This window comes from Microtus ochrogaster, unplaced genomic scaffold (assembly GCF_000317375.1).
Source record: "Microtus ochrogaster isolate Prairie Vole_2 unplaced genomic scaffold, MicOch1.0 UNK33, whole genome shotgun sequence".
NCBI lineage: Eukaryota > Metazoa > Chordata > Mammalia > Rodentia > Cricetidae > Microtus > Microtus ochrogaster.
In genome coordinates, this window is record NW_004949131.1 from 977,724 (window position 1) to 996,022 (window position 18,299).

Below are 18,299 nucleotides of genomic sequence, written 5' to 3' on the forward strand. Positions count from 1 at the left end.
GCGGGCACAGGGTCAGAGAGCAGAGCGGGCACAGGGTCAGAGAGCAGAGCGGGCACAGGGTCAGAGAGCAGAGGGGCACAGGGTCAGAACTCAGGACTCAATGTAACCACTTCACTTCTAGAAGCAGAGAGACCTGCAACTTTAAACACATGGGTCGTCTCACCAAAGCTTCCGTAAGTAGCTCTGTTCTGTGCTCTGTAGAAAACTTCAACGTTTCTGACTTTTTCCCACTTCCTTTACGAAATGTGAGGTTGAACTCTGTTCCTTGTCCTTTTCCAACAGGGCTGATGCTGCAAATGTCTCCATAAGGCCACTGGCAAAAAGAAAGGAAACCTTTAACTTTTGCTCTGAAATATCAGCTGTAAAGTTTGTTTTCATTTCTTTCATTCCATATCCACTGCTTAAAGGAACAACATTTTACAAATACTGGAGGTTGAAGAGTGGAGCAGCGTTTATAGCAATTCCACAACTCAAGTTCTCTTAAAGGTTTTTAACTATCAGAGACAACAGCAAGAAAAATCTGTATTATGATTTTAATGCTATTAATATAAAGCAATTTAAGTAAGTGAAAAGAAATAGGGAATACTATTTCATGATTGTACTCATTAAGAAGGACATATAAAACATGCCTAATTTAAAATTAAAAGAAGTCGGATTATCTTTAAGCATGTTTACTTATCCATTTTCAATTAGTCTTGCCTTTACAAACAAGCCATTCTAATTTTCCAGTAAGTCTGTGAACAACTAAATTTGTAACATAACTAATATATGCTTGAATAATAGTAACAACTTTAGAAATGGACTAATTTTATAAATGAGATTGCTAGAGACTAGAAACAGTCGTAACATAAAATAGTCATTCCTTAGAGACTAAACAGTGTACACACACACTTTACTTCTGCTCCTGAGCACAGAGCACATGCAAACACATATCTACAGACTGACATTTCTCTCCTGAAGTGCTGACTTCAACACTTCAGACTGCAATCTTGGCTTTTAAAAGTTCATATAAACCTTTAAACAGCTTCTAACATTAATTACCTGATTTGTTACTTCTAAGGTATTGGGATTATATGTAGTAACTGCATGGGTTCCAACTGAAAAGACCCGCTTATACCTACAAGGAAAGACAATCTTACATTTAGTTTTAAGCAACAAAAATTTTTAGTTGAATACATATAATACTAACACAAAATGAACATTTTAATAAATAGAAATGTGTTGCCTGATCAATGGTGATTAAATACAGTTTATTTTTGTTTTCATATTTAATATCCTAAAATATTATCAAATTTAAAACCCATGCACCACTTATTTTACTGGAAACTATTAGTGTTCTACATAGAAAATATGACCTCTTCACAAATGTGGTGATGTTAGCACAGATTTAACTCAGTAAAAGGCAGTAGCCAAGGATGCTGAAAGAATTCTAAATAGGACATTTTTCTTTTAACAAGACACTGCACATGGCTAATTTTTTCAAAGTATCCTTCCATCAAAGCCACAATGGGAAGGAGGGAAAGCTATGGCCTGCAACTGCCCAAAAAGCACATAAGGGAATGGCAATTCCTACTTAAGTAGCTACCTGCCGCCGTGTGTCTTTTGCAACTTTAAACACATAGGAAGCCTGCATCACAGGCAAGCAACCTTTCATTTCTCACTTTATTGCCTTTACTGAAAGTAACAAACCAAACAAGAAAAGACACTTGAATTATCAGTAATTCTCATGAAGAGGAGCTTGTACTGATGATAAAGTAGAAACTTAACTAGAAAAACATTTAAAAAATAAAGATAGCTCTTTAGATATAAACATTAAAATGAACAAAAACATTAGGTAGAATAGAATAATAAAGAAAATGTAAGGAAAAAACTGGGAACAAAAAAATTCACTACCACAGATACAGAATTAAGAAAAAAATATTCTCTATAATAGTCTATGCAGATAAATTTCAAAATTAAGAATAATCACTGCACAAAATGTTAGAGAGCTGTGAAGAAAGACAATATATAAAACACCAGATTCAGCAGTCTCCAGAGGGAAGAAAATGGCAACACCCATGCTTTAAAAACTGTAGACAAGAGTAAGGGCAGCATCTTAACTCTTTAAATGATACTAAACCCAGTGACTGAACAAGGAAAATCGAGACACTGGTCTGTTTTTAAAGCAAGCATAAATAATAACCAAGTAGCTTCTTAAAATCAAAGAAGGCGATTCATTTCAGAGAAACAAATTTCAGTTAGAAAAAAACTATTCATGACTGATAACAATTACTGAAATACTTGTATTCAGTAGTATTTTAATTATAAAAATGGACACTAAAGTAAATCAAATACTTTCCAGACCTCTAAGTTTTTCTGCTGTTAACCAATATACTAAAAACATGTACAATATATTGCTCAAAAGCTACTACTAGACTCAGGAGAACACATCATGCTTCTATTAAAGACAGGGTAGTCAACTGCACCAATAATAGCCTGTAATATTTGGGGGTCTATGTCAGTGCTCTTGGCTGTGCTCCAGATACCCCACTGCTGAAGACACTATATACTTAAGTCATAGAACATGGGACTATCAAGCCAGTCCTGACTTGGAAGCTTCATTTATGTTGGCTAGCTTCTGCAGTGCTTGGAGGTGCACGTGCACTATCAGAATAGAAAAGCAATCATTAATCTTACCCAGCTATGAATTGTGGGAGCTACAGTGATGATCAGCCTGGCAAGAAATGCCCACTGGTACAAGAGTGGCACAACTGTATGGGAGTAACTAATTACTTTCTGCCTGGGTTTAAGACCACTCCACAATACAGAACCCATACCTGGAACCACTGTTGGGCCAAGGCCCTGTGACTAGACAAGTCACAGCCCCTGAGGAGAACCTACCACTGTAATCCTACTAAACAGGAACAGTATGAAACTGACTCTAATGACTCACTGTTATACCCATAGATCAATGCTTCTCAACCCATCTCAGAGAAGCTTCTATTGGAAGATGGTGATAAACACAGGACCCACAAATGGTTATGGCGCTGAGTGTGGAATTTTCAGCCCTAAGTAGCACATAAATCTCTCTATCAAACCCCCTTCTCCCAAGGCTCAGGATCATCGTAGAATAGGGGATGGAAAGAATGTAAGAATCAAAGGTGGTGAATAAGTAGAGGGAAATGGTTCTTCAAGACACAGCAGGTCAGCTTCACATGTGAACGCGTGACATGTATAAAACCTGTGTAAGGCCAAACCATACCAAATCCTACCATGGAGAGAGGGACACACAGTGCCACCCTGACCAAAGAAACTACTGCCAATTAACAGCTGCTGGGAAAGAAAGTTAGTTTAAGAGTATAGCCCCTGTTAATCAAACTGCACTTCAATGGAAGGCCACATATTCAAGAACATATGAGTACACAAACTGAACCTGATAGGTATTAAAAACAAATAACAAAAAAAATCTCTGAGAGATCAGAAACATTTGTTTCTTTATTACATTTTTTTATTATCTAATCAGCATATTGTATAATAATAATGCCAAAGTTATTTCCACATAGGCAAAATAAACCTGATAGGATGTGAATTTTTTTCTTAAATTTATATTTTTATTAGTTTTTAATTGATTTTTTATTGAGCTCTACATTTTTCTCTGCTCCCCTCCCTGTTTCTCCCCCTTCAACCCTCCCCCAAGGTCCCCATGCTCTCAATTTACTCAGGAGATCTTATCTTTTTCTACTTTCTACTTCCCATGTAGATTAGATCTATGTAAGTCTCTCTTAGTGTCCTCATTGTTGTCTAAATTCTCTGGGATTGTGATTTGTAGGCTGCTTTCCTTTATGTTTAAAAACCACCTATGAGTGAGCACATGTGATAATTGTCTTTCTGTGTCTGTGTTACCTCACTCAAAATAATGTTTTCTAGCTCCATCCATTTGCCTGCAAAATTCAAGATGTCATTATCTTTTTCTGCTGTGTAGTACTCCATTGTGTAAATGTACATTTTCCTTATCCATTCTTCGGTCAAGGGGCATTTAGGTTGTTTCCAGGTTCTGGCTATGACAAATAATGCTGCTATGAACATAGTTGAGCACATGTCCCTGTGGCACAATTGAGCATCCTTTAGATATATATCCAAAAGTGGTATTATTGGGTCTTGAGGTTGTTTCCTAATTTTCTGAGAAATCACCACACTGACATCCAAAGGGGTTGTTCTAGCTTTCATTCCCACCAGCAATGCAGAAGCGTTCCCTTTACCCCACATCCTCTCCAGGATAAGTTGTCATCAGTGTTTTTGATCTTGGCCATTCTTACAGATGTAAGATGGAATCTCAGAGTTGTTTTGATTTGCATTTCTCTGATGACTAAGGATGTTGAGCATTTCCTTAAGTGTCTTTCATCCATTTTAGATTCCTTTGTTGAGAGTTCTCTGTTTAGGTCTGTACTCCATTTTTTATTGGACTATGTGATCTTTTGGTATCCAATTTCTTGAGTTCTTTGTATATTTTGGAGATCAGACCTCTGTCTGATGTGAGGGTTAGTGAAGATCTTTTCCCATTCTAGAGGCTGTTGTTTTGTCTTATTGACTGTGTCCTTTGCTTTACAGAAGCTTTTCAGTTTCAGGAGGTCCCATTTATTGTTTCTCTCAGTGTCTGTGCTGCTGGGGTTATATTTAAAAAGTGGTCTCCTGTGCCAATGTGTTCAAGTGTATTTCCCACTTTCTCTTCTATAAGGTTCAGTGTGGCTGGCTTTATGTTGAGATCTTTGATCCATTTGGACTTGAGTTTTGTGCATGGTGATAGATATGGGTCTATTTTTATTCTTCTACATGTTGATATCCAGTTATGCCAGCACCACTTGTAAAATATGCTTTCTTTTTTCCATTTGATATTTTTTGCTTCTTTGTCAAAAATCAGGTATTTGAAGATATGTGGATTAATATCCAGGTCTTTGATTTGGTTCCATTGGTTCTCCTGTCTGTTCTTATGCCAATACCAGGCTGTTTTCATACTGTAGCTCTGTAGTAGAGTTTGAAGTCAGGGATTGCAATGCCTCCAGAAGTTTTTTTATTGTACAGGACTGTTTTGGCTATCCTGGGTTTTTTGCTTTTCCATATGAAAGTACCATTCTTTCGAGGCCTTTGAATAATTTTGCTAGGATTTTGATGGGCATTGCATTGAATCTGTAGATTGCTTTTGGTAAGATTACCATTTTTACTATGTTAATTCTGCCTACCCAGGAGTATGGGAGATCTTTCCACTTCTGGTGTCTTCTTCAATTTCTTTCTTTAAAGATTTAAAGTTCTTGTCATACAAGTCTTCCACTTGTTTGGTTAGAGTTACTCTGAGATATTTTATGCTATCTGTGGCTATTGTGAAGGGTGTTGATTCTCTGACTTCTTTTCCAGCCCTTTTATCACCTGTGCACAGGAAGGCTACCGATTTTTTTTTTTGAGTTAATCTTGTATCCTGACACATTACTGAAAGTGTTTATGGGTTGTAGAAGTTGTTAAGATGTGAATTTTTATCATGGATAAAATTCATACTATACTTTGCCCAATTTTTTAAAGTCTAAAGTAGAATTAGAAACTAAAGTATAAAATTATTTACTTTAAACAGAACACATTTCTGCCTAATGTGAAGTAAGGATTGGGTGACTGGTGAAGTAGTTAAGACTTATCTCCATAGCTAGTTGTAAAACTTTGAAGAATCAGTAAATTAATAGGAACTAAAACAATGAAATAGAGGCCCCTAAAATTGATATTTGACCTGAAATATAAAATGAAATTAAAGTTCAATAGAAATTATTCACAAATCCTATTTTCTAGAATCACCTTCGAGAGTGAAAAATCACGATCTTCATTATCCAGCAATGCAGCTATAGCTATGGAGGTGGCTATGGTCAAGCACTTGGGGGTCAAGTGCTTGCCCTGTGAGCACTGAGGAGTTTGGATCCCAGTGAAGGTTGGGTGGAGATGGCAACCTGCCTGTAAGTCCAGCCTTGGAAAACAAAGACCAAGGATCTACAGAGCAAGCTAGCTAGGGAGACAACAACCAGCTCTGCGTTTGACTGAGAGACTCTGGTCATTGAATAAGGTGAAAGGGCACTGGGGGCTGATTTCTGATATTAACCTTAGGTCTCCACATGAACACAAACATACATGTATGCATACATACACATGCAAACTACACACACATACATGAATAAAAACACTAAGATATAGCATGGATTTCATTTTGTGAGTGAAAGAGTAGCAAAACAAAAAAAGTCTCAAGAATTAACTATTATGTGCTTTTTTTGAGGATCAGTTAAGAAAATGCTATCTATCTACCTACCTATCTATCTATCTACCTACCTACCTACCTACCTATCTATCTATCTATCTATCTATCTATCTATCTATCTACCTATCTATCTACACACACACATATATATTCTTTTTCTCATCTTTCCTACCACACCAAGCCCCTTCTAACACCCGTATTAATTTTTAACTGATGGCAGTACTTACTCTTATATTTTATGAGTTATGTGATGTTTCAATACTGTGTACATTGTGTAAAGCTCAAACCAGAATATACATATCCACTGTCTCGAACATTTATCATAGCTTTATAATGAAAATATTGAAAATCCTTCTGGATGCTTTGAAATACATCACTGTTATCCTGAGACATGCCACTATGGAGGGGGATGAGAGAAAGCCCAGAGCCTCCTGTATACTACAGAAGTGCTCTACACTGATGTCTTACTCATTCAACCCCCTCATAAACAGTTCTAAGTTCCGATATATTTTCAACTTTCATGAGATGAACTTTCTAAGATTCTACCTGTGTGAGTTCCACATAGCATCCACCTCTCTAGGCCTGGCTTATTTTGATCTTCAGTTCCACTCATGACCCAAATGACAATTTCATTCTTTTATAACTGAATCATATTCCATTGTATGTCATACACTTTGTACATCTGTCAGCCAATATGCACTAAAATGTCCTACTTCTTTTTCTTTTTCTTTTTCTTTTTTTTTGGTTTTTCGAGACAGGGTTTCTCTATAGCTTTGGAGCCTGTTCTGGAACTTGCTCTGAAGACCAGGCTAGCCTAGAACTCACAGAGATCCACCTGCCTCTGCCTCCTGAGTGCTGGGATTAAAGGTGTGAGCCACCACCGCCCAAAAGCATCCTACTTCTTAACTTCTGTGAATAGTTCTAAAATAAACACGAGTGAAGATGTTTACTGATTTTCTTCAGAGTTGTCCCATTAGTTTACATATCCAATAGTGGGATTCCTGTCTCCTACACTAGTTCTGCTTTGACATTTTAAAGAACTCTCTTTCCACTTTCCATGGAAACTACACTAATTTATATCCCTACCAGCAGTGTCTAAGGGCACCTCTCTATCTTCTCTGTCTATCCTCACAGTTTTCCTGATGACAGCCATCCTCACTAGGGTGAAATGATACCTGTGATTGTCATTCATATTTCCACGATGGTTAGTGTCAGTGAGCATTTTTTCACATGTGTGGCTAGTATATATCAGCATTGTAAAATGTCTACTTAGGGCTTTTGTTCATCACTTTTGGCTGTTTAGTTCTTGGAGTTCCTTATATATTCTGGTTATTAGCCCCTGGATAGTTGTATGATTTGTAAATACATTCTCTCATTCTGTGGCTTGTCTTTCCATTTCCTCTTGGTTTCGTAGCAGTTTGATGCCATGTACTTACTTTGCTTTCATTTCCCTTGCTTTAACGGTCTTGTGACTCCTTTCTGCCCATCCACCCAAACACTGGCCATTCCAATACTTTAAAGTATTTCTGTGTTTTCTTTTCAAAGTTTTGTTTTAGGTCCTATATCGGGTCTTTAAATTCACTTGGAGTTGATTTTTCTAACTTGTGAGAGATGAGGGTGTAGTCTCATTTTCTGTCTGCACTGTATAGGCCATCCTTCCTCAATGTATGTGTTTATCACCACCACAGATACTAGGCTTATATCTAGGCTCTGTCCTGCTCCACTGTTTGGTTTTTATGCTAGCTCCATGCTACTTCAATCACTATAGCTTTGTACAATTTGAAGTCAGGTACATAAGACCTTTTGCTTTCTTTTCCTTCTGGATGGCTTTAGTAATGTGGGGTTTGTTGTACTTTTGTTCTGATCTGAGAATTTCTTTTTGCTTGGTGAAGAGTGTTACTGGCATTTTGACAGAGACCACATTAAATCTGTAGATCATTTTGAGTAATACAATGTGGATCATTCCTTTATAGTATGAATATGTGTCACTGTGATTGGGTTAATAAAGAAGCTGAGTGGTCAATAGCTGGACCTGCAGAGGTTAGGCGGGACTTGCAAACAAAGAAAGAGAGAGAAGAGGGGGAGGAGTCTCAGAATAATGAGGAGACCTGGAGAAAAGGGCATGAACTTGCCATACTGAGAAAAGGTACCAAACCACATGGCAGAGTCTAGATAAGAAATAAGGGTTAATTTGAAATAATTTAAAAAAGTTAGCTAGTAACATATCTGAGCTATTGCCTGAGCAATTATAATTAATAAATAGTCTCAGTGTGGTTATTTGACAGAATTAACCTTTAAAGGGAACTACTTGGATTCTTCCCCAAATTGTACATGATGCACCAATAACTGGGACCCATACATTTTAGACTGATGCAAATAAATCAGATAGGTTATAAATCAGAAGATGTAAGTAAGGTGGAACAAAGTCCTTATAATTCTGTCCAAAAGGCAGAATTATATGCTATTCTCATGGTACTACGGGTTTTAAAGAACCTCTCAATATAGTTACTGATTCACAATATGCAGAAAGAGTTGTCCAGCATATTGAAACCGATAAATTTATACCAGATGATACAGAGTTGACTTCATTATTCATACAGGTTCAAGATATAATCAGGAATAGGCTTTGTTTGTCCCATATACATAACACATATCCAATTCCATATGGGTCTGCCAGGTCCTCTAGCACAAGGTAATACCAAAATTGATCGATTATTGATTGGCCTCAGAATTTCATAAAAAAAAATCATGTCAACAGCAAAGGTTTAAAGAAAGTTTTCTATTACATGGCAACAAGCTAAGGAGATTATAAAGAGATGTCCTACTTGCTCTTTCAATAACCAAACACCATTACCTGTACTCAAAGGAATGAGATCTGGCAAATGGATGTGTTCCACTTTACAGAATTTGAAAAAATTTAAAATATGTACACCACACCATTGACATTTATTCAGGTTTTCAATGGGCAACTGCCTTGAGCTCAGAAAAGGCTGATTCAGTAAACATGCATTTATTAGAAGTTATGGCCATCACGGGTATACCTAGACAAATAAAGACAGATAATGGTCCAGCATATGTATCTAAGAAAATAAAACGATTTTTTTGATTATTATAATATAAAAGCATATTACAGGTATGCCAAACAATCCTACAGGTCAGGCAGTTACAGAAAGATCAAATCGAACTATAAAGGGTATGCTAAACAGAAAGGGATGGAAAACACCCTCAGAAATAGATTGCATAATGCTTTATTAACCTTGAATTTCTTAACGCTAATGAGAAAGGAACACCAGCAGTAGAGAGATATTGGATAACAGAAAGAACTTCTGAATTAAACCAGCTGGTATATTTCAGGGATGTCTTGACCTCACAATGGAAGCCAGGAGATGTGTTATGTTGGGGAAGGGGTTTTGCTCTTGTTTCCACAGGAGAAGAAAAACTATGGCTACCATCAAAATTAATAAAGATTCTGTTTGAAAAAGAGAAGCCTCTTGAGAAAGAGAAATGACAGCTCATCCACAGAGATGACACACACACATGTGGTAAGAAAACCTCATAAGGGTTGGGGCAGGGTTCTGTTCTTGTCTTTGCAGGAAAATACTCATCTTCAAAGAGTGGAGAGACCTTGGACATCAAGATGCCTAAAGATGAAGACATAGCTATCCAGAAAGAATCAACAAGCAAAGAGATATCTGACTTATGATGCTATACCATCTCCATGGTAAAATTTGAAAATTTGATCATCTGGACATGTATACATTTCTACTTAAAAAAAAACTGGCTTTGGAGTTGGACAATGGCTATCCTGCTCTAAATCCAAGCACATTGTTAAAAGAAAAATTAAAAATTTATGTCTCATGTCAGCAGTCATCTGGTATGCGACAGAAAGAAGATAGATTTTAAGGAAATACTTTACTTTTCTCCATGCCCACTTTGTCTAAATTATATCTTTTGTTGAATATATGTCTATATGAATAATGTTTAAGTTTTCAAGTATGAACAGTAGATTTTCCTGCAGTAATCTTTGAAGCTTCCAGGAAGATGGGGCCCCACAACAATGAACCCACCTGATTGATATGACGTTATGATGCTGATAGTGCTACTATGAGACAGGTTTTTGGGTGCCAGCTGTGGAAATGGCGCACCTTCTTAAAAAATTCTGGCCAGAACTCCAAATAAGAACTTCAAAAAACAAACAGACAAACAAACAAAAACCCTATCAACTACTCGGAGACCATTTGCAATCATACCAAACAGCAATCTTGAAACTTAACCATCATTTTACTTTTACAGGATCCCATAGAAAAACACTGCCCCCATGACAGCAGGAAGCAATTCTAGAAAGTGACGTCCCCTCTCCCAACAAAGTTTGTCCTCACAGTTAGAGATACCATTTAGGGGTTGATTATTACTCACATAGGGTTGGGGGTTGGGGTGGAAATTATGTAGGCCTAAGATCAAACAACGGGGAAAGCTGAATGAGATAATAGGTACATTAGTGTGAACTTACACACACTAATAATAATAACAGAATGAATACTTGTGAGCTATTATATTTACATTGGTATAGATTTTTGTACATTGATACAAGTTCAAATTATATTTGTTATTTCTGTTTACAATATTTGTATACCTATGCAAAGTTATTTTGTCATACTGTATGCATGCATGTTTCTACCTCTGTTTAAGACATTTTGTGCATTGATACAATTTTAGGATATATTTACCATATTGCATTATATACTTCTACCCCAAGATATTTATACACTGTTTACATTTTGAGGTCATTGTTCTCCTTACTGCACAGCTGTTTAAAGATTGTTTAATATTCTGATATGAAGTCTTAATCTTTAAGTTATATAGGTATTTAATATTATAGGTTAATAGTCATTCATGTTTCTTAAGCTTTTAGTCAGACTAATTAGGTTTTTTAGATACACAGAGATTGTATTATGCACAGATAGGTAACCTTCAACTACTTCAAAGATCTGTAGAACATGGCATTTAAATAACTTAAGATTCTGAGACACGATTGCTCCTGGCAGCAGCGATCTATTCCTGAGTGAGTGTTGGGCACCAAAAGACAATCCACTTGGGGTTTGTCTTCTTGGAACAACTAGCCTTTGGGCAAGAAACTGCTCATGCCTCGACCACTGACAAAGTGCACAATGTCTGAACTGGACAAGCAGGATATAAGAAAAAAGACTGTGGCCAGGCCGTGGTGGCATACACCTTTAATCCAAGCACTTGGGAGGCAACGGCAGTCAGATCTCTGTGAGTTCAAGGCCAGCCTGGTCTACAAGAGCTAGTTCCAGGACAAGCACCAATAACTACAGAGAAACCCTGTCTCAAAAACAAAAAAAAAAACAAAAAAAAAACAAAAAAACTTCCTACCTCTGAAAATGGTCTGTCAGTTACTCTAGGCCTTAGCCAAAGTTAGCTGCTTCAACATTGCAAATGAGACTTTGGGTGTTTGCTCAGGCAGCCAGTTGTCTCTGTCAACTACTGCACATTTGCTCTTCCTGACCACTCAAGTAATATTATCTCCCTTCTCAGGCCTTTGATGGGGTTGAAGATTAAATAGTAGTTACCGTCCTCTTATGATTTAGCCATTTCCAATACAAGATTTAGACTTCTTAGGATAGAATGCTTATTAAAACATTTAGCATACATTCCTTGCTTAATATTGCTTATGCTGGTTGTAATTCTAATCTTATATTTGATCCCAGCAGGCCAATCTCACTCATGAACATCGACACAAAAATTCTCAATAAAATACTGGCAAACCAAATCCAAGAACCATTAGAAAAATTATCCATTATGATCAAGTAGGCTTCATCCCAGAGATGCAGGGCTGGTTCAACATATGCAAATCTATCAATGTAATAGGTCCTTGGACTCCCCACAGGGCAGAGAAGCCTGACTGCTCTTTGGGCTAACGAGAGAGGGGGAGTTGATTGGGGGAGGGGAAGGGAACTGGGAGGCGGTGGCGGGAAGGAAACAGAAATCTTTAATAAATAAATAAATAAATACAAAAACAAAACAAAAAAATTCTTATATTTGATATCTGTTCCTAGTATATATAGTTTTGTATTAGGTTTGGAACTCTCTTATTTAAACAAAAGGGGGAGGTGCTGTGGGAGTTCCTTTCACTCCTTCAGCCAATAGCCTTCAAGATACCAGGCCACTTGGGAGTGGTCTCTTAATACTATAAATGCAGCTCTAGCCTGTGCTCTCTCTCTTACTTTCAGGCTGCTAGACTCTGTTCCTCTTCCCCGTTCATGCAGAGGACTGTGACCTAGGACAGTGATCTGTGAGTTTCCCCTAAATAAATAACCTTTTATTATAGGTAATTCTGAACTAGTGTGGGATTATTTTGTAACTTCCGTCATCAAGACAGATTTTTCTATTCTTAGGAAAAGCTGTCTTTGTAGGGGAAAATTCTTCAGGGGGTAGAAAGGTATGATAGACAGTTTCTGTATGCCATCAATACTCACACTCGGTTTCCAAGGATCTGAGGCTAGGGTCCTTGCCATAGCATGCTCATATCAGCAACACACAGTATTAAACTTTATTAAACTTTATTAAACACACTTAGAACTTTATACATTCAGGATTTCTTCCACTTCCTACCAGGCACTGCTGCTACAGGAGGCACCAGGGCATAACTGTTATGCTCACCAACTCTGTGGTCACACTGTCTGCACTGAAATACTTCCTGGGCTACTCATCAACTATGGACCCTCTGATAATTAAGGAACAGTTTCTTCATTTGAAAGATGTGGGTAACATATGTTTAGCATATAAGAATCATAAGAAATAATGTCTGCCACATAAGCAAACAACCAATCCCTGCTAGCAAATCCTATTGCTGTTTTTCTGCTAGAAGAATGAACATTAATTATTGGGGGGGAGGCAGATTTTAAAATTCCAGGGAAATAAGTTGATTATAATTCTAAGTTTTAAATATTCCTTTACTAATCATGACTGCTTCAGTACATTCATACTTTAAAAAAAAACACAGAATAAAAGGAGTGGGCAAGTCTGTCATCTGGTTATACCATCAGAATACTCAGTTTCTCATAAAAATCTACTTTACCTAAGAGGGCTCATTCTCATTAGAAGCTATAAGACCAGAGAAAAGAAACAACAGGTAAGACAAACTTCAACGCCATCCAATAACTCAGCAAGATGCCTTTCTCTCTTATAAAGGCGCCCCATGAAAAGGAGCATTTTTAAAGGTCTTGGTTCTGATACACAATCGATAGCCATAGTCTTTCTCAGATGAGAAGGAGCAAAAGTTTTGTACACTGTAAAATGTAAAGTTGCCAAAAAGATGTGATCCAGTGCGTACTTTCAAATTTCATATCACCTGGCAATGGCTTCAAAGAGCTATACAGACAGAACATGAAAATTCAGGATGGACTCATCTAAGGCTGAGCCTGGTAGCATCAAAACTAGGACACAAAGAAAACTGTAGGAGCCCTCTGGTCACTAGAACCGGCACCCCTTCTCTTATCCAACTCTTATTCTAGAACATAAGCATAAAAATGTAGCAGCTTCATGTTCCTCAACCCCTCCCTCTCTCCCTTGCCTCTAATCATCACAACTGTCTGCACTGTGGTGAACATCTGAACTTCACAGATCAATTGCAGATTTTCCTAACATACTGGGCTTAAAATCCTGTCTAGATACTAAAATCCCACTCAAAATTACAGTACCTGCTCTACTAACTAATATTGGAGTGATCCATAGACAGTCTGTACTTGTAAATTCCATCTAAAGAAAAAAAATAACGTATTACTTTGAAGTTTTCCACAACGTATCTGCACTTCCGCTTTAGCCAAACATCTGCACCTTCCTTCCGGCCTGAAGTGTCTTGCTTAAGCCAAAGAGGAAATCTTGTTTTCATGGAAGAAAAGTGCTTTTATTCCCTGTAATCTCCCTTTGTTGCTTTCTAAAGAAACACGTAATTAAATTACGGATGGACTGCCCCAGTGAGAAAAACAACAAGCACAGAAGAAAAGCTGCTGTGCCAGCCCAGGGGTCTGTCTATACACTTGCATCCGACAAATCTATACTCACAAAAGCTGCTGTGCCAGCCCAGGGGTCTGTCTATGCACTTGCATCCGACAAATCTATACTCACAAAAGCAACTGTGCCAGCCCAGGGGTCTGTCTATACACTTGCATCCGACAAATCTATACTCACAGAAGCTGCTGTGCCAGCCCAGGGATCTGTCTATACACTTGCATCCGACAAGCCTATACTCACAGAAGCAGAACACAGCTGGACCTGAGGCATGGCGGAAACAGCGCAAAAGTACAACAATGGGTCATATGAATTTCCCTGAGTACAATCTGTGGGGTTATCTTTAAGGGAGCATGTGAAGAGAAAGGGAAGTATGTGTTCATTTGATCACTACAATCAGAAATTTCCCCAGATGGTAGATCTGGGATGGCAACTTGCATGAGTCTAGACTCTCTTAAAACAAGCCCCAATTAAAAAAAAAAAATCACATGTAGAATCTGTTGTATAAACACATTTAGAGAAATGTTCAACTAACAACTAAAATAAAATTTTGAATGACATTTTTATTTTTTATTTTAACACTGTTGAAGAATACCTTAAACCTAGATTTGAATTGGTCAGAAAAGAAATAAATATAGTAATGGATTTCAGTACTGCACAATGCACACAGCCAACTGAAGTCACTATTTGAGAGAAGGGGATTCAAAGTAAAACACCCCTGCAAAGAGCATTATCTTCTGTTCCTAGATCAGGCAGTTAATACTGCCAAGGCAGCACTATGTCCCCAACAGACAGAAACTCGAAGCAACAGCATTAAAACTCCAGCCACATTTTAGTAAAATTGACAACTCACTGAAAAATTGATATAGAAATGGAGAATACTCAACATAATACTGAAGTTACAGCCTCATGCCTGCCAATTTCAAAGGGTACAAAGCCACAGTAAATCAAATCAGCATGTTACTGACTTTAGCACAGACAGGCATCCCGGTCAAAGGAATCAAACTGAGAATTCACATTTAAGGTCAAAGGACTTTTGACAAGGGGTCAAACAACTCAATGGGAAAGAATGGTTTTTTTTCAACAAGTGATTCAGGTCCAAGTAGATCTTCACATGCGGGCCCTCACTTCACACCACATCAAAGTTAACTCAAAACTAAAGTTATAAAAGTCATAGAAGGAAACACAGGAGTAAATCATAACAAACAGCACAAGTAACAACAACAACAAAAAAAAGACAAAAGCATGATTTCATCAACATTGAAAATTGACAGCATCAAGATAGCTGGAGGCATCCCGCAGAACTGGAACAATATGTTGCAATCACTTATCTGGTACAGAATTTGTGTTTAAAGAATTCCTACAGCTCAGCAATTAGAGAGACAACCTATTAAAAATGGGCGAATGATGTGAACAGACATTTCATCTAAGATTACAAATGCCCAAAAAGCAAATGAAAACATATTCAAGCATTCCACTGTTTCTCAGATGTTAGACATGGAGTCACCATAAACCCCAGCAATTCCACTTCTTGGAAATACTGACTCATCCAAACCATATTTAGAATATTCATACAAGCTTTACTCATAAGAGTAAAAAAGTGTAGACAACACAAATGCCCACTAATTTAAGAACAAACAATCAAAATGTTGTACAATCATGAAACCAACTATGATTTGGCAATAAATAGTACTGATACATGCTATTAACATACAGAAGAACCCTGAAACATTAATTGGAAGAACAACTACAAAAGACCACATTTTAACCAGTTTGGTTTCTACGAGATCCTCCAAACAGACAAACCCAACATCACTCAGTAAGTAAGTGCCTGGCAGCCAGTGGTTTCTAAAGAAAATATTTTTTTTAAGTGTGCTCTAACGATAGTGGTAACACATCATCATTTTACATATACTAGAAAAATTCAATGAATTATATATTTTCTTTGTAAGGGTGAGTTTCATTATAAAATATGTTATTGCTGTTAGAAAAACATGTTTCCATGTGTGAATGGAGGGAAGGGAACTGGGCAAAGAAAACAGAAATGACTTTACTGTTACAGAATAAATGGGATTCTCTTAAGCATTAGTCATCATTTTCTAGAAGCATTGAAAATTCTAGAGGCTCACATTACCGACAAGCTCACAAAGCAGCAAGCATCACAGTGAACCTCCCCCCACAGAAATGAAGTATCAGTGTATAGTAAACAAACTAAAAACAGGAGCTACATAATGATAATCAGAGCAATCTACTACTAAAAAAAAATCAGATAATCAAGTCCAATCAAAGAACTAGAGGTTAACACTACTTTGTGCACAGCAACTTAACTTTGCTTGGTGAAACACAGGCAAGTATTCTACAGGGTAATAATCATGGTCACTAACATAAGCTCACAAAGCAAGATACTAACAAAAAACAAGTCTAAGCAATCAAATCTTTGAAAATTAGTCAGTTTGCTAAGATAAGTCACTAGTGCTCAAATGTTGAACTACCCTAAGAGGCCACCATACCATCAACCAAAGAAATGATAAGTGAGGAATATGAACAAAAACTATGCATGTGTGTTGTGTTACTCATGACCCAACATAGAAGACTGTGGTCACCTGTCTGTCAAGGTTAGACACAGTCTCACTGTTCAATGCTTCTCAAAATGACCTCTTCTTTAACAGTCCAGTTTCATGCACTGAATACTCAATGTACTACAGGCAAAATTTCAAAGCCTTCATTCACTCCACATCACTTCATTTAATCTTTACAATAACCTATAGGGAAGAAATCTATCCTATAGGAAGGGAACACAAAGACATCTTGGTCTGAATAAAACAAATACAAACATGAAATGACATCATTTCCACTCAAGAAAAAAAATGCAACTAAAAAATTCATTCTTAAATAATTAAATAGTCTTTAAAACAGCTCCAAATCTCAATAGAAGCAAATGGTTGAATAAGCTAGACTCTGAGTAATAAAGTTGGCAACACTGTAGCATAAACTGACATGATAGCAACCCTTTCTCTTGTTACTTTTCAATTTTTTAAAAAAGAAAGATCTAGAAAGATCAAAAGAAATAGGGACACAATTCATTTCCATGTGACCTATGTGTTTAAAATGTGCACATAGCTTCCCAAAAAAGAAAGTTCAACAGTAGCGCTAGGTTGTGCCTCACTGTGAAAGATACTGACACGGCGTTTAAAGGATACTCTATGGAAGTTCAGAAGTGTAGAGCAAAGGATACTTACTTTCCCCTCCATGAGTGCTTGGTTGTGTAGAAACATGCCAGATCCTTATTTTCCCTAATTATGTTCATTTTGTGCTGAAACCTGGAAGACAAAGGTATGGATTCCCTTAATACAGTGTTATACAATGTTAATTTTTCCTGAATCTCTCACAGTAAGGGATAGCATCTCTCTGTTCCCTAGCTCTGCATTGCCACAAAGTATTTAAGGACATGAGACAATCAATGCTGTGTTCAGTACCATATCATGATTGCATCCTCAACCACTACTTTTTCCCTAGAACCACTGGTCTGCGCTGCTTAAAGACAAGAGCTGTCCTCAATCAACATCCTGAGTACAAGGAAATCTAGTATAAGTTTTCAGATGAGAAAATTAATCTTTACCTCTAATACTTTTATTTGTTTCTTGGTTTTTGTTTTTTTTTTTGTTTTTTTCGAGACAGGGTTTCTCTGTGGTTTTGGCCTCTAATACTTTTAAACAGTGCCTTGGCACATCGTGAACACCTAAAATTAATTATCAAGAGTCAAATCAATTACAGAAAGTTTCTGTTGCACAGCCAAGGGCTGGTCACACTGCTGTCCCTTAATACTTTAGGGAGCAGTATTAACTAAGAATTTACAAATAAGAAACTCTCTAAATTAGGAAAGTAGTACATGTCACAACAAGAAATACAAAATGCTCATAAGATATCTTTCATCCTAAAATATACCAATATACACTGCATCCTCCCTTTTTATATTTACAAAAAAAGAAAGAGGAGGGGAGGG

General features: G+C 37.1%; 1 protein-coding gene across 4 annotated transcripts in view; it reads right to left on the minus strand.

The window, feature by feature from the left end:
* The window catches only part of Dnajc13 (DnaJ heat shock protein family (Hsp40) member C13), a 119,148-nt gene that overhangs the window by 85,803 nt on the left and 15,046 nt on the right, over positions 1-18,299 (minus strand). For all 4 annotated transcript variants that reach the window (XR_003378863.1, XM_005368462.2, XM_026789931.1 and 1 more), the window contains exons 2-4: positions 17,536-17,616; positions 1,042-1,117; positions 164-313 (exon numbers count right to left, since the gene is read on the minus strand). Coding sequence is in view for 3 of the 4 variants with exons in the window: in XM_005368462.2 (XP_005368519.1) it covers positions 164-313; positions 1,042-1,117; positions 17,536-17,603 (294 nt within the window). In the remaining variant the exon portion in view is untranslated. The remainder of the gene's footprint in view (positions 1-163; positions 314-1,041; positions 1,118-17,535; positions 17,617-18,299) is intronic.